Source organism: Dipteris shenzhenensis, chromosome 9, assembly GCF_047967505.1.
Source record: "Dipteris shenzhenensis isolate YYH24624 ecotype China chromosome 9, Dip_SZ_1.0, whole genome shotgun sequence".
In the NCBI taxonomy this organism is placed as follows: Eukaryota; Viridiplantae; Streptophyta; class Polypodiopsida; order Gleicheniales; family Dipteridaceae; genus Dipteris; species Dipteris shenzhenensis.
In genome coordinates, this window is record NC_141604.1 from 17,203,780 (window position 1) to 17,226,924 (window position 23,145).

The 23,145-nt window shown below is 41.9% G+C and overlaps 1 protein-coding gene across 1 annotated transcript in view; it reads left to right on the top strand.

Annotated features, from left to right (window-relative positions):
- The first annotated feature begins 755 nt into the window (after positions 1-755).
- The window catches only part of LOC147898297 (protein PEP-RELATED DEVELOPMENT ARRESTED 1, chloroplastic), an 88,182-nt gene continuing 65,792 nt past the window's right edge, over positions 756-23,145 (top strand). Inside the window, exons 1-4 of the mRNA XM_087379419.1 lie at positions 756-1,117; positions 8,007-8,165; positions 8,652-8,720; positions 8,851-9,021. Coding sequence (XP_087235545.1) covers positions 818-1,117; positions 8,007-8,165; positions 8,652-8,720; positions 8,851-9,021 — 699 coding nt within the window. The 5' untranslated portion in view covers positions 756-817. The remainder of the gene's footprint in view (positions 1,118-8,006; positions 8,166-8,651; positions 8,721-8,850; positions 9,022-23,145) is intronic.

The following is a 23,145-nucleotide window of genomic DNA, read 5'->3' on the forward strand; positions in this document are numbered from 1 at the left end:
CAGGGGAGAAGTTGCTATCAAGCGGGGAAATGTAACCACACAAAAAATAGAAAAAGAAAAAGAGAAAAGAGGAACAAAACAAAATGCTCCCAAAAGTTTAAAGACAATAAAAGAGAACAATGTAAGATTAAAAATCGCCTACAAAAGAAAAGCAAGAATATAATCCATAGTCACAAAAAGGAAACTACTTCACGAATTATAATTTATGTTATCATAATGACAAAAACAAATCAATACAAATGATCAAAGCTTTCTCCAAAACCAAATAGCACAATCACTAATCTTGAACAACACTGCTAAAGGAATACATCCAAACAAGAACACAACCTTTCATAAAACAAATATACTTGCTTCTTTTCTTAGCAACCTTCTCCTTTGCAAAAAACCGTGGGATCTTTTGTGCAAACTACCTTGTTGTACACCTATAAGATGAGTCCCTATTAAATCTAACACTAAATCAAACCACATGCAAACCATTAACAAGCTAACATGTACACGCTTAAAACCCAAAACACTAACAAAGATACTTTGAATACAAACAGCTAGTAAAACAAGTCATAAAAAGCATAATAATACTTTCCCATGCAATAAAATACATAATTGTTAAAAAAAGAAAATCAATCAAAGAAAATTCATTAAAATACATAATTGATTAAAAAAAGAGAAAATCAATCAAAGAAAATTCACTAAAATAAATGCTCATTAAGATGCCTTCTAGACAGAACGTATTAAGTTTAGATTGGATGTTTTGCTAATTGGCTGAGATGCATAGTTGGATTGAAGCGCCTTCTTCAAGCTGCCTTTTGTGAAGTTCACAATGGCCAATCTTGTATTACTGTCGAGCTCCAGGGGAACTGCATTCTCCTATCGGTCGCCGGACACCAATGTGCTGTGCTGCAGGACTTTAAGTCTCGCTACAATAAAAGATAAGCAGCTATGGTATTCACGTTTAAGCACGAGGATTAAAACAATGCATTGTACAAAGAAAAAAAGCACTGTTGCAGTGAGTGTTGGGCATGAAAATCCAACAGCAGAGACTTGGGATTACCAGGATTATCAGGCATTGCTCCGTGGTGGCGAGGACGTTGCTGCTGTCATGAAGAAGATGACTGAATTGGCAAGTTATTCCATCCCTTTGATGTGTATTTCCTGAGCTGACATGTTGGCATATCACGTTGGGTAGGGCCGAGCGAGACCCAAGTGAAGAAGAGATTCTTATTGATCTTTGTGAACCATCCATTAAATAACGCAAATATTAAATATGCATGAAGTTTCTCCGGATACGTCATATTTTTTAAATTGCAGTTCGAGGTCTACTCCTGAGGGTAAGAGAAGGAGACGACTGAAATCTCACCAGTCGGTTCAAGTGGTGCTTGCAGGGTGAGATGTGCATTCTATCACGTGTATGTGTACCTATAGTGCCCACATTATTTCAAATGAAGTACAAATTTTTCATGGGAGCAGTGAATCCATTAAATTTGGAATTGTACATAAACAGAAAATTAAGAAAATGGGACGTTGTTTTGAAACCTACCTATTGAGAAGCCAGATGTATTTGCCAACGCATTAACCAATAAGCTGTATTGAGTCATCTGTAAACTTTCTTGATGCATGGGTGGCATGCTATTTAAATAAAAGTTATCAACAATCCTTGTCATGGTAATTAGATATTGATAACAGAGGAGATTATTTATGGATGAATAAGATGAGAAAATTTGCTGTTGTGAAGGAGAAGACCGATAATTAAGAAGAATCTCTACTGCTATGCCAAAGTCCTTGTCGTGAGCATATATGCTTAAAAAGGAGTTATAACTAGCTGAGTAAAATCATGTCTAATTGTGATCTGGTTGTTAGGACAAAGTTTATTTGTAAACTGGTATCGTGACTGTATGTGGGAAATGTTTGTGGCTTTCCAGAGCAATTACTTGCCTCGAAGCATCAATTACTTGCCTCGAAGCATCAGTCATGGCCTCAAAAGGAAGATTTGGGTCAGCAATGACAATGTATTGCTTTCTTGACGTGTTGGAAAGTATACTCCATCTTAGGCAGCTATGGAAAGTTGTCATGCTTTTCTACAATTTGGACTATTAGAGATGATCAGGCATCATACACCTCACTACCCTTGCATACGGATAGAGTTGAGAGATCACACTAACTATCAGATCTCCCTGACAACATGTGTGCACCTCTGTCAGCATACCTGTGATCACTATCCTCAATCACTGTATGAGCTGAGCAGTGCTCTATGACTAGAAAGAGATCCTCATTTCTGACTCTGACTTTGATGCTGACTTTGACACTTCTTTGGATTTGTTGCCTTCCTCTTTTGGTCTTCCTTCTTATTTCTGCAATTAGCTATGTGGCCTGGCTTGTTGCAGTAGGAATACTTTCGGTCACGATTCCTTTTGTTCTTGTCTCCATAGTCTTTTGACTTGTTTCCTTTAGAGTCGCTGTTATCCTTGGGCTTGCCTTTTCCAGGCTTATCCCTGCCGCCTTTTCCTTTTGCAAGGAAGGCCTTGTTGGCCACCATCTTTGTTGTACTGCTTCTCTCGGGCTTCTTCTTGGAGTAGTAAACGACCAAGCTCCTCGAATGTTATCAGAATAGTCCGTTGCCTTGCTGACTATCATGACGAACCCCTTGAAGCTTCTGGAAAGAGGGCCAAGTACAAGCATGGCCAACTGACTCGTGTCCACCTTGTGACCAATTGCAACCAACTGGTCCCTCAGAACCTTCACCTTAGTGAGATGGTCATGTTAGCGTTTAACATCTCCTGTATTATGTACATGCTGCTGTGTGGGTGTGCCTGCCCATGCATGAAAGGATTTAATAGAAACAATGGGAAAATATGTCAGAGTTGTATTGTCAGGAGCTTGCAGACGTTCATATAGCGATTGCTGCAAAGATCTTTCGAAGAAAGTGATGAAAAGAAGCATCGCCAAACAGAGCATGGTTCTGATGTATCCAGTAATCCATCGTGCCCAAAATCTGATCCAATGCAGGGTCTTATTGTGTTGACTTCAACCAGCCAGGCCAGAACACCGAAATGATTTTCCTAATTGCGCAATAGGAAAACACGCTCTCAGATCTGCTGACAATCTATTTAAAAGGTCTTGAGCACATGTGATATCCCATAACAAGTGTTAAATTGTCTCCAAATGATTTCCACAAACAGGGCATCACCAGAAGGCTACCAACAGGAAAAATACCCAGTAGACATTGCAAGAGGAACACTTTTTGCTTAAGTGGTAGCTTACTCTTCCGTATGGCAATGACACCCCTTTTCCCCTAGGAGAGTGTTTTGTCCATGTGCCATATTTCATTTGCATGCCTTTGAACCCAATCAGTGGGAAGACGAACTCTATATAATCTAGCAACTGTAAGTTTATGCAAAGCCAGGTCATTCCCCCCCCTGTTGCTTGCTAGAAATAATCCAATCTTGCAATTTGTGCTCAGTACAAGCTCTAGGAATTGGCTCTGAGGGATGCAGGAGAGCATGGACGTCATGCCTAATAAATCTGTCATACATTTCCAAGTTGTAAGTTTAATTTGCTCGGGGAATGTAAGAGCATACCCATCCTCATCAACGACACCTTGGATATTATTGACATGATGTGTCATCAAGAAGTAAGCCTTACGCGGCTGAATTAAAGCAAGTGGCTCGTAAAAAACTTTGTCCAATGATTGCTTTCCAATCTCATTTGAACTGCAAATTGGGTCTTGTCTACCACGCAATTTGAGCTAAGAGAGTACCTCTCTCCAATCAGCAATCAACCTGGAGGCAAATGGCCAACCTTGTATATGCCCTTTGAAGTATCTAGTAATGCAATCCATTTATCAACTGTCCAATGGCCAAAAGCAGAAGTTTTTATACCACAAAGAAGAGCCTCCAACATTACACATCATGGTTGTGATCCTTTCACAATATCAGCAAGAAGCATGCCGTTTCTAGCAATAATGTGGATGTGATTATTGAGAATATTCACATGGCATTTTGGGCGCACATAGATGGTTGACTCTAAGTAATGATCACTTTTCGATCATGTACAAAATGTCCAATGCTCGAGACACAAAACCATTAAGATTTTTTTTGGCAAACAAAGCAAGTGGCAAGTAGACCTGGATATAAGCCATGATGATTGATTACAATCTAGAGTCTCACATGCAAAGGCCACGTGGCCAACTTCCAGTACTCTAGTTTTCACTTCAATTATCTGAAATGTAGGCATTCCTTTCCCTTAAAGAGATATTCCAACCCACCAGGTATCCCAAATGTCTAATGGTCCGATTTGGGATGTGCACACTTTCCGAGCAAAAACCTACGAGCAGAAAAGTCCGAGCGATAATTTTTGACAACCATGCCTGTATATTTCTCAAAGGAATATATAATTCTTTCTTAATTTCTCATTTATGGAACCATATACTTACTTATTTTTCATTATAACCCTCATTTTAGAGAACATCATCTATATATGAACAAATAGCGAACACTTTAGAAACTCCTATAAATACCTCCCTACCATACTCTCTTTTGAGGATTATGGTAATTAAATTAATTTAAAAGAGTTTCCCTAATCTTTAGCAATCCCATATTTGAAGCTCTCATATAACAATGTATACCATATTCCTTGGATGAGTAGGAAAAAGATATTGGAAACCTCATACTTGAGGCCATTATAATCGATCATAAATTAATCTCTAATACATTATCAAATATGGGAAGGCAAGGAACGGATTTTCAAAATATTCCCAATTCTCCAAACCTAAGTACTTTTAAGGAAATGTGGTCTCTATTGAACTCCTTCCTACCATAATATGAATTAGGGAGAAGTTGTAACTCTCATATACATCTTGAAATTTTCACTTTTTCTCTTTTATAACTATAAAAAGTATAATTTTAAGCCTACCTTTGCATAGATCATGAAATTTTGAACATTTTTCCTTTTTACAGCTTCTCAATCTGAGATAAGGAGCAAAAGTTATTACTCCTTCTGCGTAGGCTCTCCAAGGGTATTCCGCCGGCGGAATAGGGTTGGGGCAAGCTCTTCAAACCATATTCCTTTGGAAAAATACACTTAGAGGGTCTATTAAAAAAGTATTATATTATTTTCTTAGGTCGTCCTGAGGAACTGTAAAGAGGATATTTGCTCAAAATTTCATGATCCAACCAATGGTGAAAGGAAAAGAAAGGATTTTTGAAAGTGATAAAATAAGTCACCACTTGGACATTATATATGTATATTATATAAAGGTATATTTATATCTATATATCTATTTATCAGTATTTCATATTTACTTACATATTCCTTGAAATAATTTGGATTTTTTTGCTCCCTAAAAATGGCTTGAGCCTATATATTTTGACCCCTCCTACCTTTTGTCCGCTCGTCGCTCGGGAGTTTTTGCTCAGAAAATGGAAACCCCTGTCCGATTTGATGGTAAAATGAAGCTCGCCCATAACACATCATACCGTTGTTTTGAATGCAGGGTGTCCCATAGTTCATGTATAAGCCTAGAACAAGGCCGAATAAGAATAAAGCATCCATAATGTCAATTAAATCCTTTTCAATATTCCTAGGAGCAAAGAATGAATCATCAGCAGAAGCCTAAGCAATAAAGTGACGTCTTGTAGGTAATTGTAAACCATGAAATGCATCTTCATGAATAAGGTAATTCAGTAGTTTGTTGCAAAAAAGGTAGTCAATCGAGTAAAAGGTATTCTTAATGATGGCCTACAGCTGCTCAAAATGGGTTTGCCTGAGACATCACATTACTGATAACCTTGCGAATGCTTATTGAGTATGCACTTATTGAGTGTGCAACATATACACATCAAGATGTACTCTTACTGCAAGTGGATGTTGCCAAAGCATTTGATTCTGTACGTTGGTACTTCATCTCTTATACAATGGCTCGAATGGGATTTGGAGCTAAAATCAGAAATATCATCTACTAGCTTTATCAGGATAGCCAGGCATCCTGCATCTTAGGTGCAGAACTTACGCACAAATGGACTTTGGGTAAATCAGTACGGAAAGGATACCCTTCCAGTCCATTATTATATGCCATTGCTATGCACCCTTTGCCGGATGTAAATAAGAAGCATGAGAGTGATTGGACGCTAGTTACTTATAGTCTCACAAAGTTGTTTCTTTGGGACCAATCTAATTAGCATTTTTTCCAAGCATCGGGCACCTTCTGTGAAAGCGATACTGTATTGATAAGAATTCACAATGTAGGAGATAAGAAATCCCAAAATGCTGCAAAAAAAAGTAAGGCCATGCCATCCTGAAGGTTTCCATTGACCACACTCATGCATGGCATATGAGACCTCATCTCGAGTAAAGACTGCTCCAAAGCTTCATCCTGTTGTGTATTAACAATTTCCGAGACATGTGATAGCAGGGCTTTACCTGCTTGTATTTCAGTTAACTGATGTTGAGGAGGCAAAGCAAAAAGTGTCTGAAAGTAATCAACACATGCATCTGCTAGGCGCGATTTAGAGTGGGTCCACAAAAGATAACAGATTTCTACTCTACTGATGTTGGATTTTGACCTATCATTATGCAGGCTCTTAAAGAAGGCCTTAGAAGAACAACCTTTATCCTCGAAAGGTTTCTGTCTAGCCCTAGTTGACCATTTGAGAAGCTTTTTATAATTTTGGTGCTTCAAGATATTAGGGGCCTCATAAAGACTGCCTTTCATGAGTATGCAGCTCTCTCGTTTGACTAAGTGGAACTAAAGATTGGCAATTAGCTCTTGCAACTTTGTGCCTGTAATCAGCCATATAGTACTTGCCATAATCCCTTAGGACACGTTGCATCTTTAGCACAAAAGCTTGCCAAGCGAATCCAGGTCAACATATGCATGGCTAAGCAAAGGGGCAACTGCTTGTTTCTCTACATCAACAAATAAAGCATGATGAAGATAGCTATTATTAAGGTATCCTTGACAATGAACTTGCCTTCCCTTATGATCAGTAACTTCGTTGTGCGTAAAGGACCCTCTAGTACCATATTAAGTGAAAAAGCTAGCCAAAGCAGTGTGCTCTCTGAATGCTGAAAAGCATGGTCTATCCGTATCTTGCAAGTACACTGATTAAATTGAAAGAAAGAAAGTTTATTAAAGTCTTCGGAAGACCGATGGGTCTATAAGACTGTGAAAATCCTGATACAACGAGCTGTGGTAGTGGAGCTACTAAACGAGCGTCCATACCAATGCAAAATGCAAAATGCAAAAAATGCAAAAATGTAGAATGGCAGTACTAAGTCCTAAGTACAACATAGTCATGTCGATGGTCGACTATATATATCAATCTCAGCATCATCATCAATATCATCATCATCCCCAGCAACAGCAAGATATCAGGATGTACCACCTATCCAATCTCGCTAAGTTCTGAGACTAAGCATTGTGATTTTGGATATATCCAGCTATGGATGCTGATTTTGAGCCCCCAAATCAGCGGTGTGTGTATTGGACATCAGTCTCACACACCCACACCCACACCCACACCCACACAGCTGCACACCCACCCACCCACCCGTACATACATATAGGGCCCATTCGTGGATGCTTGGAATCAGTACAAGGTCAGCTGTGACTGGCTGACGTGGTACTGATTCCAAGCATCCACAAATGGGGCATTCAAGCTCTAGATATAAAAAAGTAGAGGTAGTCATCAGTTTTCAACAAAAAATGGAAGCGGTGTTTGACAGGGAGCAAAATTTGAGAACTCAAATTGCCTGCTAAAATGGAAAGATGATCCTACAACATATTTCCGTTGTCTGGGATGCAGGAGTAACGTGTGGACATGTTTTGTGCATGATGCTACCATGTAGTCAGATTCTCATTTGCTCATGATTATTTTGATTTTGATTGTGGTTAATAGCAATCTTATGCTTTTGGGCCGAGTTCTTGCTAGATCTATTTGCCGGGTGTATTGCTATAACTTAAGGATATAAAGGGACTGGATGCCTTTAACTGTGCCATGGTGTATTGGATATAGCTTGTGGATATAAAGGGATTGGACCCAGAAGATGAAGGCGTTGCCGTGGAAGTAGCAGCAGCAGGAGCAATAGGAGAGAAACTAGAAAGCTTGGATGGTAGCTTTTTAGTAGCACTTGACTGGATGATCAAACAGTCCGAATCTGATCAGGATGATAAGGTCTTGCTTGCTCTCGTACATTTTTTGTTCAATAGCTGATTGTGCAAAAAAATGGAGATGTATGACAATCACTTGAAAAAAGACGAAGGGGGAAAATTGATGAAAGAAGTAAATTTTATGGGTGAAGTAAGGATCCAATGATAGAAAGGGATGCATAAAGGAGCATACACTCACCTAAAAGCAAAAAAGAAAAGATTGAAACTGCAAAACGTCTTAACTTTCTGTCTCAAGAAGGACTAAACAATTACCAACGCAAATTACGAAAAATGAAGGTTGCAGGCATGAAGGGATGAATGTTTGCAACGCCCTTGTTTTTGGAATGAAGTCAGCTACTCCTAGTGATTTGGACCATGAATTCACATGTCCTATTTTCTTGGGTCCATCGACTGTACTATTGCAGTATGATTTTTCTGATACTGTTTTTCAGAGTGTTGATTGCATGTGTTTTCTTGGGTTCTCTTAGGTTAACTAGCTTTTGTTGTACAGCGTAAGATGGTTCTTGAGATTATAAAAGATACGGTCTTGGGGAAGCTCACTCTGAAGTGTCCTCCACATGTGAGTTCTTGATTTGTTGAGTTAAATACTGTTTTCATCCATATTGTCAGTTTCTTGATGCTTTTGTATTTTTATCTCTCTTGCAATGTATCAACAACTTGGTTTAACATCCAGTAGTCTGGTGACATAGGTGCAAATAATAGGAATGCTGTGCCGTACACCAACCAAAGAGAAACGGGAAGATATTCTAAGGCGTTCGGCAGGTGGTGGTGGAGTTTTTGATACAGAGACTGGAGGGAAGTTAACTATTCCGAAAGCAAATTTGAATGACATAGCCACACAAGCTGATAATCTGTTGTCGGTAAGTTCCAATATTTCATTTAAAAAAAATGTTTTAGCTAATTCGTTCTTTGAATGGAGGTTCAGTAAAAATATCCATTAAGTTAGAAATGGAGGGATACACATTGGTTAAATGTGATAACAGCATGGCCTTTACGATGACTAATACGGACTGCTGAAACTTCACCATATCATCCTCATCTGCTGTCCAGTCCATGCTAGACATTGCTGCTTTAACACGTGCTAAAGTATCACTGAATGAATCCTCCTCGTTGTACCATCCGTCTAGGAGTCCTCCAATTCAATGCATTATCCCATCTAATTTCATGTTCCGTAATCTCTTCTTGGAAATCAGCTTTATTCAAACTCCACAATTACCTCTTGCTTGGCTGTCTGCTTTTCAGTTTGAACCAAATCCTTGACTGTGGAGACTAACTGGGGGGTAGGTGGGGAATCCTTGCAAGACTTTATAGCCTCATTAATTACCTCCCGCTTACCAGGTCCTACAAGAACCTGGATTCTAGCTACAGTATCTGCGAGTTGTGTCCTCAGCTCTCTCACCTGATCTTGTAAGAACACAATATGTTCATGATATCCAATAATGGGGCGGCCGAAAAGACCTCTCTCAAATATATGTGCATAAGGAGAGGGTGTTCGAGCTGCAACTGTGGCATATTTCGCCCTGCTGGAAGGAGCTGTCAGAGTCGATGAGGTTTTCGAGGAAGAGGATGGGGAAGAGAGGTTGGGCCATTCTTTACTGGCCATGTCTCCTACAACCCCGTGCTGAGCTAATTCCCCAACTGGGCTAGGGGCTTCAGCCCAGCTCGGGGTTAGAGAGGCGGCTGCTGTCGGACTTGCGTTGCTGACAGATGAACCTTACGCTGCTGCTGACGAGTTGTTGATGAAACTTACGCTGCTGCTGCTGACGGGCCTCACGCTGTTGACATGGGCTTGTGGGCTGTGGGCTGTAACGGGCTAACGGGCTGGTGAACTGTAAGGGGCTAACGAATGAAGGAGCGGAGAGGCTGATGAACGGAGGGCTGACTGGTGATCACTATCAATAAATGAACGGAGAGGCTGATTGTGTTAAAGTCCTCTTGAGACCCTTTAGGATCTATTGGACTGGTGATCACTATCAATAAATGGTGATTTTTTACATCTATTGAAAGAAAATACTATGGACTTGCTATGTGGTTAGTACTCGTTGGGCTAGCTTGTGCGCTAGTCCTTGTACCTTGTTGCAATCTTCCAAAACATCCGCTAGGTAACTTCCTAGCTTTGTAGCCAGCTGCTCTAATAGATTTTTCAGCTTGCCTCTGTTGTCATCATACCTTTCTCTGATGTGTGCATAGGCACGACATCTTAGGGCTTATTTTTCACCTCCCCTATGGGGCAGATATTCTTTCTTCTCTTGGGACCCTAGGTCTTTGCCCTGCCCACCTTCCCTTCTACGCCTCTAGATTATGTGAGATGGTTCTCATTTTGCATACCAGATGCCTTTTAAACATTGATATGTCTTCCTTAAGGTATTTTTTGCATCCTATAGCTGTCTGTTGGATTAATTTCCTGTTTGTAGAACTGCATTTTTGTGCTTGGGTATTGCCATAATTTTTGTAGCATCTTCTGTGTCATTAACTCCCTGATCTCACATGCGTGCTCTGGTATATCAACATCTGTTATACCCATAATTCCCCATCTCCATGCTATCTACTGAAACGTGAAAATCTGTCAACACTTAACCTTTTTCTCAATCACGGGCATAGGCACAAGGATTTTCCTCCCAGCCAATCTCGATGGTAGCAAGCTCCCAGAAAATCTGATTACGTGAAAGCTCATGCTTGCCAATTCCCAACGAGCCCCAATTTCCCTAGATGGATCTAGTATGCCACATGTCTTCATTCTAAGGTACCTCCTAAATGCATCATTTACCCCTCTCTTGGGATATCATTGAACTCATTTGCCCCTTGGCACATTTAATGCATTTAGACCCTTTAGCCTTAGATCCACCTAGTCTAGTGCCATATCACCCTCACCAAGGACCTTGACTTTAATTCCTTTCTGATCATTTATGTAAAGTCCAAACAAATATAACACAAACATTGATCCTTTAAAGGAAAAGGCCGACTGACCCTTCCGAGGTCATGTTACCTCGACTTGAGCGTAACATTCCTTCCCTCTTCAGCATCAACGTCCTCGATGATAAAGTCTGGGAACACTCTCCGTAACTGGTATGCGGATTCCCAGGTAGCTTCTGATAGAGGTAGACCATGCCATGTAACCAACACCGTGGGTATCTTCCGATTGCGCACTTGCATCGTTCCTCCGTCCAGGATTCTTGTTGGTTTGCATCTTGCATTATCCTCTATCTCCTGAAACAAAACAACACCCTCGATTAGTGAGTCACCTGTATGCAAAAATTTCTTTAAATGAGAAACATGAAACATTGGGTGCACCTTACAACCCTGTGGCAATTCTAATTTATAGGCTACCTTGTCTATTCTTTTTAGAATTAACCATGGCCCACAATATCGAGGTGATAACTTAGCACACTCTCCTGCAGTCAAAGACTTAAGAGTGCAAAGAAACTCTGAGAAAAACTTTTTCTCCTTCCTTAAATTCTCTAGCGGATTGATTTTCATCCGCATACGCCTTAGCTCTATCCATAGCTTGGCGGATGTTAGCTCTCGCAAGTGCTAGCATCTCCCGCATCTGAATCACAAAGTTCGCGGCACTAGGCACTTTCTGAGGTATTCCAACTATAGTTGGATTCACTGGTCTATAACCATAGTTCAGCTCAAACGGACTAAACCCTGTAGAGGAATGTTTTCTATCATTGTAGGCAAACTCTAACAATGGCAACCACTTGTCCCATGTATGTTGCCTCAATGACACATATGCTCTAAGCATATCCTCTAAAATTCGGTTGATTCTTTCTGTTTGACCATCCATTTTTGGATGATCCCCACTATTCATTCCCAACTCAGCCCTTAGTGTCTCAAATACCGCAGTCCAAAAATGACCGGTAAATTTGACATCTCTGTCTGACACTATGGATTTGGGTAATCCATGCAAACGAAATATATGTCCAATAAACAAATCTGCCACTTGCGGGGCACTAACAGACTCTCTAGTTGGAATGAAGTGAGCCATCGTGGTAAGACGGAGAGCACCTGCTAGTGAGCCTATTTTGCGTAGGTCTACTAGAGCTAGGCATCCTGTGGATAGGCTGACCACCACAAGGATAGAATCATATCCATCTTGTGTCGTAGGCAGCCCTACAATAAAGTCCATGGAAATGCTCTCCCACTTACCTAGTGGTATCTCCAAGGGCTGTAAAAGTCCGGGTGGCTTCACCCGCTCTGCCTTACTTACCTGACACGAAAACAATGCGTCACATATTCATGAATATGCTTTTTCATCTTTGGTCAAAAGAAATCTCGCTTCATGAGATCATATGTCTTCTCGACTCCTGGATGTCCCGCACAAGGGCTATCATGGCATTGTTGAATGACTCTCTGCCTGAGATCATTCTAATTAGGTACTACTACCTTGCCATTTCTTTTCAGCATACCATCCCTTATGGCATATCTTGCATAAGTTTGGCCTTTTCTGGATGCCAGGTCATCCTTTTCCCCGGGTTTGAACACATTTGAGTTTCTCTAATCTCGGTCATTAGAGCACTCTCTAACACCATGAAACTCATGTTATGCATAATGCGTGACAACGCATCAGCAACTTTATTATCCTTCCCTCTTCGGTACCGAATCGTCAAGTTAAACTCCTGCATGAGTTCTGCCCACCTAGCTTGGCGGCCTCTCAAGTCAGGTTGTTTACAAAAATGTTTCAGAGTATCATGATCAACATCCACATAAAACTCTGATCCATACAAATAATGTCTCCATGTTTTCAAAGCATGGACAACAGCATACAACTCTAATTCATGAGTTGGCCAATTTCGTTGAGAGAGAGAAAGCTTCTTGCTTTCAAAGGCTACTAGCCTTCCCTTTTGGAGAAGAACTGCTCCTACCGCAATGCCACTTTCATCGGTTTCAAGGAAAAACGGTTTTTGGGGATCAACTGTTTTTAACACCGGTCTTGTGACCATAGCTTGTTTTATGGTGTTAAAACCTTCCTGTTGATTCTGTCCCCATATAAAAGATACTTTATCTGAGGTCAGATCAGTCAATGGCGATACTATTTCAGAATATCCTTTGATATGCCTTCGATAAAATTGGACAAATCCCAAGAATGATCGCAAAGCGGTCAAACTCTGAGGGATTGGCCAAGTCAGTATCGCAGCCACTTTCTTTGGATCCATTTCTACCCCCTCAGGAGTAATTATGAATCCTAAATATTCAAGTCTTACCATACACAGTATAGTTTTCTTTTTATTTACATAAAGACTGGCTTTCCTCAAAGTATTGAACACTATTCTTAAGTGTTCATAATGCTCAGTAATACTCTTACTGAATACCAGAATATCGTCAATAAAGTGTACTACAAACTTTCCGTCGATGATATCGGAACTACGGTCAAACATCCGACCAGAATACTTTTTTGGCCTATAATTGGCAATATTAGGGACCTTAGCCCTCCTAGGCTCGACCGTACGAACACTAGACTCCGGTTCCATTATTGGAGATTTACCTTTCTCCTCACGAGATGGTCTGGCAGACATACTATGCACCATTTTCCTGAGTTCAGACTGCCCCACATTTGTTTGTAACTGCTGCGCTAAAATCTGTTGCAAGGCATCCTCTAACATTGCAATTCTGCCAGACAGTGTATTACCTGTTGGCCGCGACACCTGTGGGGTCAGTCGGACTCCCGACTCTACGGGATCCATCCTGGAAGCTTCTTCTTCTATTTCCATTCAGGTCAATGGGATTGTGTGTGTTTGTTTGTTTAAAAATAAATAAATAAATAAAAGACCGCTTGCAACTGTAATTACAAATTGAAAGTCCAACCTCCAATTTCACAGTTAACCAAATATATATCACACTGTAACTAAAACCACTTTTCCCTATACTAGGGAAATTCCTGCAACCCAAATTAACTCAAACACGGAAGCAAACAAACTAAGAAGGCATAGAAAGCTCCCTGGTTATATCTTTGCTACATGAAGAGGTCAACTCGTTCCCGTAAGCCACTCCCACACGCATTTATGACCTGCCTTGTGATCACGAACATGCTGTACGGTCATAACGTCAGAACCTTGCAGAGTAACTGAACCACAACCTCTGTTACGCTCCAACCTTTGGTATTAGCAACGTACGTAACTCTCATGGATACCATGACTTGCAAAATCCAAAGTACTACGGGTTTTTTTTCTACACCCAGCATCGGTAACGTCGAAGGACCTCCACGTAACGCAGATATCCAGATTAATTTCCCTGGTCCTAAGCTAGCTGCAGGTTGACGAACAGAATCATGATATAATTGATTACAAAACTAGCCCATGCTCACTGGCCCTTGTAATCCTGTCTTCGACGCCTTCAAATCGACGACAAGATACACGATACCACAAGATTACGACAGCTAGTCCCTTCCCGCGATGTCATGGAGTCCTGAAGGTAACCACCCATAATCCTTTGCATGATACCAAATTATAAGCCTGCGGCTGTACGCGATCCTGTGAAGGAATAGAGAAGATGAGAGCCAGAGAGTGTGAGAGCTAGAGAGAGTGAGAGAGTCAAAAGCTTGGAAGCTGTAGTTGCTCAATAGAGTGTGTAAAAGAGTACAACACAAAGTAGTGTAGATAAGGTTTTGTCATAGTGACAAAACCTTAGTAGTCACTAACCATAGTTAGTGAACTAACTGCAGTTAGGGGGAAAAACCTCTAAAAGAGGGAAAAGTGCCCCTAACTAACTTATTATATTACATTGGTCATTGCTGAATTATAGGTATAATTCCAACACCCCCCTGCAGTGCCAATGTCATGTACAAGGCTGATCAATCACCAAACGGATATAAGTTCAGGGCACTGCGAAATGCCTCGAACTTCTCACGTGGTAGTGCTTTGGTGAAGATATCTGCAACGTTGTCATGTGTGGACACAAAGATCATACTGATCTCTCCTGCATGTAACTTCTCTCTGACGTAATGATAGTGAACCTCAATGTGCTTCGTGCGAGCATGAAACACTGGATTCTTTGCCACTGCAATGGCACTCTGACTATCAGTGAGAATTGGAGAAGGACCCTCCAAAGACAGATAAAGATCAGCAAATAAACGTCTCAGCCAGACACATTCCACTGTTGCTGTGAAAGCTGCCCTGTACTCAGCTTCACATGATGAGGTAGCCACTGTAGATTGTTTCTTGCTTAGCCATGAAATGCAAGATTTTCCCAAAAAGAAACAATTGCCACTAGTGGACTGCCTAGTGTCATAATCACCAGCCCAATCTGAATCACTGTAGGCATGCATCTGCAAGTCACCCCCCCTGGGAAATAGTAAGCCAAAAGACTTGGTGCCTTGCAAATAACGGAAGATGCGCTTAACTGCCTGCCAATGCATAGTTTTAGGGCTGTGCATATACCTGCTCACCTGAGATACTGCAAACTGAATATCAGGTCTAGTATTGCAGAGATATATGAGGCATCCAACAGCTTGACTGTAAAGTGTGGCATCAACTGATTCTCCTGCATCATGCATTGTGAGTTTCAGCCCCGGTTCCATAGGAGTAGATATGGGCTTACACTCTTGCATGTTAAATCTGTCCAAAAGTTTCTGAACATACTTGGACTGAGACATAACAGTGCCACGTCTCTCATGAGAGAACTGGATCCCCAAATAAAAATGAAGCAGCCCCAAATCTGACATATCAAAGTGGGTCTGCAAATCAGTTTTGAAATCTGCAATTTTGTCGTCATTGGACCCTGTGAGCAGTAAGTCATCAACATAAAGAAGGATGACTAATATTTCCCCCCCATCCATCTTGATGTAGAGGGTGCTCTCAGTAGGACTATTGTGCAGCCCTTTGCTGGTCAAAAAGGCATGTATCTTGGCATACCATGCACGAGGGGCCTGTTTCAGCCCATATAAAGCTTTATTAAGCTTGCAGACTTGAAGTGCATTTGCTGTAATTTCAAAACCCGGAGGTGGTTTGACATACACCTCTTCCAGCAAGTCCCCATTTAAGAAGGCTGTTTTGATGTCCAACTGATGAACATTCCACTCAAAATGTGCAGCCATTGCAATTACTGAGCGGATGGTGGTCATCCGGGATGTAGGAGCAAAAGTCTCCTCATAATCTATGCCCTTTTTCTGAGCATAGCCTTTAGCAACCAGCCTGGCTTTATATCTGTCAATGGAGCCATCTGGCTTCCGTTTGACTTTAAATACCCATCGTGTGCCAATAGCATGTTTACCCGGTGGTAAGTCCACAACATCCCAAGTCTGATTTTTGGCAATGGACTGCAACTCATCGTGCATGGCATTCATCCAATGCACATTACCTTGTGCCTCTTCAAATGTGGCAGGCTCCTCTTCATCAAGGAGAGTACCTGCATATGCTGATTCCACTGAATTAGCACCTTCCATGTGCCTTGCTGCACTGCGAGTCCTGCCAGGTAACGGGGCATCAAGTTTACTCTCCCGGAGAGTCTGTAACAGCCAGTTTGGGACTGTTTTTGCTGCATGTATGTCTGCAATTTCTTGCTGTACCACTTGTTCCACTTCCTGTGGAGGAGGCATGACATCCCGTGGCGGAACTGAAGCATTTGAAGGTTGCTGTAAATTCTGATTTGGATCAGAAAAATCAGCAGGGGAACCCAATGCAATGGGTAGCAACCCTTGAAATACATCTTCTGAAGGTGAAGGCATTTGAAAATCAGCCTGAGTGTAAGCTGAATTTTCAGAAAATATCACATCTCTACTTACAATGATTTTGCGTGTAGCAGGATTGTAGAGACGATACCCCTTGCTTTCTGCACTGTATCCAACAAATATGCATTTGATGGCTTTATCTGACAATTTGTGCCTAAATTCAACTGGCACATGTGCATAGGCAAGGCATCCAAAGACTCGGAAGTGATCCACTGAAGGCTTCCTGTCATTCCAGACCTCAAAAGGAGTTTTGGTTTTTAAAGCCTTAGTGGGAGCCCTGTTCAAAATGTAATTGGCACACATCAAACCCTCTAACCAGAATTTATGAGGCATGTGTTTGCTTTTCAGCATACATCTGTCCATCTCCATGAGAGTTCTATTTTTCCTCTCAGCTTTGCCATTTTGCTGAGGGGTCAGCTTGACTGTGAGCTGATGCACAATACCCTTTTGTTTGAGGAAAGCATCAAATTCTGCAGATAGGTATTCCCCACCTCTATCCGTGCGTAATATCTGTATCTTGAGCCCGGTTTCATTTTCAACCATGGCTGAAAAGTGTTTAAACACTGTGAACACTTCAGATTTCTTTTTCAGCCCAAAAACCCAAGTAAAATTGGAGTAGTCTCATCAATAAATGTGACAAAGTAGAGATGACCACCCAATGAAGGAGTCCTCATGGGACCACAGACATCACTGTGTATAAGCTGCAATTTGTGAACAGCTTTAACTGAACCATCCTTCTTGAAGGGAAATCTATGCATTTTACCTAAAATGCACCCTTCACAGGCATGTGGAGGAGGTATCTCAAGAGGGGGCAATGCATCAACCATTGAAAATTTCTGAAGTGTCATCAAGCTGTTGTAATTCATGTGGCCATATCTGGCATGCCATAATTCTGCATTTTGCATGGCAACTGTAGGGGAAGAAATTGCCAAAGCATGAGCTGCTCTTTTCTGAAAAATATCAAGCTGAAAAAGCCCACGCAGCAGAGTACCAGATAACATTAAGGCATAGTTAGCTTCCCTGTCCCGGACAGCACATTTGTCATCCTCAAAGATGACCTGAAATCCATCTCTGTTAAGAGTGGACACTGAAAGGAGATTTTTGGTTATGCCAGGCACATATAAAACATCAGAAAGTCTGAAAATTGAGCCATCAATTGCAGTGAGCTCAACTTCTCCTGTGCCACGTACTGAATATGAGGAGTTGTTGGCACAAGTGACTTTCTTACCAACAGGGGGTGGATGCAAGGAAGTAAAGAGACACTTCCTCGAAGTGATGTGCTTGGATGCACCGCTGTCAAAATACCATGTGTTCAGTGTTTCATCAACACTGAAAGCAGATGCATCTGAAGGAGAGTCAAAACTGCAAGTCAAAAATGCATATGTATCATCACTGCATGAAGCTGTACTATCCCAAGCATCTGGAACAGCCAACCTAGAATCAGAAATGCAAGATAAAAAGGCATAATCTTGATCAACAAAGTTGGCTGCAGCATCCCCACTGTCAGATGCACAAGGGGCTGAATCTGAAACAGCCATTCCTGAGCTGTTTTTCTTTTCCTTTGCAATCCTTTTCCTGCATTCTGCTATGTGATGACCTGGCTTTTTGCAGTAGTGACAGAAACCCTTCTTTTTGGGCTTGCTTGCATCACTTTTAGCCTTTTGTGAAGGCTGTCCTGACCCACTGGAAGGCTGATTTGCTGCTGTTTTTGCCTGTCCCTTTGTTTTTGATTTGAATTTTGAGAGCATGGCTTGTTCACCTGCACGTGAAGCCAAATTTTTCCTGGTTTGCTCTTCCTGAAGCAGAAGTCCTATCAGCTCATGAAAAGAAAGAGGATTTGCACCCCCCCTCAATGATAAATTCAGCGAAGTATGAAAGCTGAGATAAGACTCAGGAAGAGAATTCAGAGTGGTTGTAATCATCTCTGAATCAGGAATAATTTCATCTATATTTAACAACTGCTCTCTGAGATCCTGTAGCTTAGTGAGGTGGGCTGACATGGAGTCACCCTCCTCCATATGTGTATTGCTCAACTCTCTTTTTAAAAAAGATACCCTGGCATCATTCCGTGCTGCATACATGCTTTCCAAAATATCCCACGCTGCCCTGGAGGTCTTACACGACCGGATATGCGGAATGATTGATCTTTTCACTGAAAGAGAGATGCAAGACAAGGCTAAGGCATCCCGTGAATCCCATCTCTTTTGCTCAGGAGTATTAACTGTAGCTGCACCAACAACTTGTCCTGCAGCTGCACCTTGTGCACGACCTCTTCCACCTCCTTGGTGAGGAGGGGTAGCAGGTGCAATATCTGCTGGTCGGATTTCATCCCCATTGACATAATCCCATAGATTGCGAGAAATCAGAATATTACGTACCATGAAACTCCAGAGGGAGTAGTTGGTACCATCCAATTTGTCTTCCTGAGAAAGACCACCGAACTGAAAATCATTCTGATTTTGATGGGCCATATCTGAAAAAGGAATTGAAGCAGATACAAAGCTGAATTCCCTTACTGGGAATAGAATGCACAACTCCCAAAAACCACACCCAAGCACGGGCTGTATATGCAACTTAGATTTCTGTACTTGAGCTGTCAGAAATCTGTCCAAGCATAAAACACTCTCCAAAACCTGCCAAAAGTGTTCCAAACACTCCAATAAAGGCAGTATATACTGAATACTTAAAAAAATGCTCTCCAAACACAAAAGCCCCAATTTGTGGCTAGAAATTGCAGCCAGAAAGGGGTAAAAAAGCCAAAAGCCCCAAATCTGCAATTTTAATACAAAAGCCCCAAATTTCAGACAAATCTGTAATTTTGCTCTTGTGATAGCTTCAAATCTGCCCAATGATTGCAATGGCTGCAATCTGCAAAATGCCCCAAATATTCTTGCAGAATACTTAGCCAAACAATGGCTGTCTGCAAACTCAGCCTGCCAAAAATCACCTGCCAAATCAAAGATGCTCTGCCAAGAAACACCTGCAAATCTCTTGTCCAAAACCAAGAAGAATTGCTGCTACAGCACAAACTGTACGGTACAGCACAGATAGCGATGTACGGCGCTGTACAAATTGGTACGGCGCTGTACGGCGAAGTACCACCTGCAGATGACGAATTTGTACGTCGATGTGCCTAAGCTCGAAGCTGTACTGCAGATACGTCGACGACAGGTACAGCCTCGATGTACGGCGCTGTACGGTGTACGACCACAGGGTACGGCGAAGTACGGCGTAGTTGACGCTATTTTTCGGCGCTGGTACGGCGGGCGTCAGAAATCGTACGGGAGGCTTTTCGTACGGCAGGCGATAGAAATCCGTACAGTCGTACGGACTGTACGGGCAGATTTGCTGAGGCTGAAAGTCGAGGTTATGGTTGAAGCTTGAGGGAGCAAGGAGCACCAGGCTCTGATACCAAATGAAGGAATAGAGAAGATGAGAGCCAGAGAGTGTGAGAGCTAGAGAGAGTGAGAGAGTCAAAAGCTTGGAAGCTGTAGTTGCTCAATAGAGTGTGTAAAAGAGTACAACACAAAGTAGTGTAGATAAGGTTTTGTCATAGTGACAAAACCTTAGTAGTCACTAACCATAGTTAGTGAACTAACTGCAGTTAGGGGGAAAAACCTCTAAAAGAGGGAAAAGTGCCCCTAACTAACTTATTATATTACATTGGTCACTGCTGAATTATAGGTATAATTCCAACATCCTGCTCTACTGCAACGGTGATGACGTCCGCAAACCTATGACTTCTGCTAGCGCAAGGTCGCCTTTATACTTCTCGAGATAATTCCCACGGATGCTATGACATTGCGGTTGGTTACGGTGGCAGATAACAGCCAATACCTTCAAAGGCGATACGCAAGGCGATCAATTGATACCTGCTCGAATGGCACGACCTACGTCTTATCTTTGGTGCATCCTGAATTACAGGCTCCTAGCAATTCCGCTTGTTACCCCTTCGTACGCAACTCGTATGCCAAATGTATGAATCCCATTATCCAACCTGAGCGCTCTGATACCAAATGAAACGTGAAAATCTATCAACACTTAACCTTTTTCTCAATCACGGGCATAGACACAAGGATTTTCCCCCTAGCCAATCTCGATGGTAGCAAGCTCCCAGAAAATCTGATTACGTGAAATCTCATGCTTGCCAATTCCCAACAAGCCCCAATTTCCCTAGATGGATCTAGTATGCCACATTTCTTCATTCTAAGATACCTCCTAAATGCATCATTTACCCCTCTTGGGATATCATTGAACTCATTTGCCCCTTGGCACATTTAATGCATTTAGACCCTTTAGCCTTAGATCCACCTAGTCTAGTGCCATATCACCCTCACCAAGGACCTTGACTTTAATTCCTTTATGATCATTTACGTAAAGTCCAAACAAATTTAATACAAACATTGATCCTTTAAAGGAAAATGCCGACTGACCCTTCCGAGGTCATGTTACCTCGACTTGAGCGTAACATCTACTGTTTTGTGTAGCTTCTAGTGCCTTGCGAGATATCTTGCTAGCATTCATCTTGTCAACTTTTTGAGGTAAGCCATGAATTGGCATAATGCCTCCGCTTCAAGAGGTATCATACCTGTCTCAGTGAGTAGGATAGGGTAGGGTGTCTGAGCTTTGACACCCAATTCCTCAATGAGAAAACTTTTATGTAAAGTTTCTATTCTTTTCCAATAGGTCCTGGAGAGCCTGGGAGCCCATGCTAGACACCTCTAAAGGATCACTGTTTGTACAAGAGTAGTGTATAGAAACTCTCTCATTTCCTAATTCCTTAAGTGTGCCTTCCTCCACTTGTTTTGTAAGTTGTACAAAGCTTTCAAACCCCTTAGTATTCTTCTTTCTGCGCATGCATTCCCCTTGTAGTTGTTTAAAAATTCTATTCTCATCCAATTTTCTAGATTGTTGATAAATAGACCAAAAAGAGTTGGTGAGAGAAGACAACCCTATTTGACCGCTATGTCATTGCTTATGACAACTTTCCCTTTGGAGCATGACCCATCCACAACTGTTTGTGCTAGCTTAGCTAACACCTTCTCATATAGACGGTATGTAGCCAGAGAGAGAGAGAGAGAGAGAGAGAGAGAGAGAAGTAGAAGTAGAAGTAGAAGTAGAAATTATTATCGTCCATTGGAGACCAAAGGGTCTATGGGACAGCAAGAAACCGTCTAGTGCATCTGCTTTAGGGAGGGCACATGGCAGCTCCCAAGGAGTGCAAACGCAAGTACCTACATAATAGTCTGAAAGAGTAAACAGCCATACATCAGTTTAAGACTGAGAGTTTTTTGGTTTTGATTTAAACTCTTTGATTAGGGCTATGCCTTCACAACGGTAAACTGCCCATTTTCCATCCTTTCTGGCAGCCCTGACTTTAGCTAATTCAGTTGCCTTATTCTTGAGTTGAGCTTGTGTAAGCTCCTCTGCTATCCATACTTTGGTACCCTTCAACTTGTAAGATTGTTGAAGAAGCTTGATCCGCATATCTTTTGGCTTCAGTGTAAGGATTGCATGACCTTTATATTGCATAATAGAAGCTAGCCTATTGTCGTCATCATCCTGCTCATCATCATCCACCCATTCAATGTTGGGCAAGCTTGCTTTGATCTTTGTCAATATTTCGCCATATGTGTGCTCCTCTTTGTACCAATCTTCTTTTTCAAAGAAAGGAACCTTCTATTAATGCTTGAAAAACCTCATACAAAACAGCAGCCCGGAAGGTGCTGAGTATGGAGAAAAACCAGGAAAAGGCTGAAAGAAAAACCGGCTTGTTCCAGAGAAACCCAGCTCACTACCTAGGGAATCTTTGGTACTAGGGCTAACAGCCAAGTGGGGGGACTATACAACCAGCGAATCCCTCGCGGCCTTGCAGAAACGAGCTCGCCGCTCAATAGTCGCTCTAGAGCCTGTAGTCCTATGCTCCCAGGTGGAGCCTAGAGTATAGATGATATCGTGCCAGATGGCGACCATGGCAGCCGAGGATGGAACTTGGTGCTCACCCATCACGATACTGCAACGAGCCACCCAAATGTTCCACGTAGTGATGCTGGCTACCACCTCCCAAACGCTATCCTCCGGAGGAGAGAGGGGAGCTAGGCTATCCGGAGGGATTGCCTCATGGAGCTCTATCCTCTGTATGCTCTGACCCTGTATCCGGTAGGCTGGGGAGACCTCATCGATCTAGAATGCGTGTCCTCCCTCCATCAACCAGGCAACCATCCCCCAGGTGTAGTCCCTCTGGAGACTCTGCATGCGGGTCATGATCCGGAGGGCTCCCATCCAGATCCTCGCTGCTCTACGACAGCTCCATAGGCAG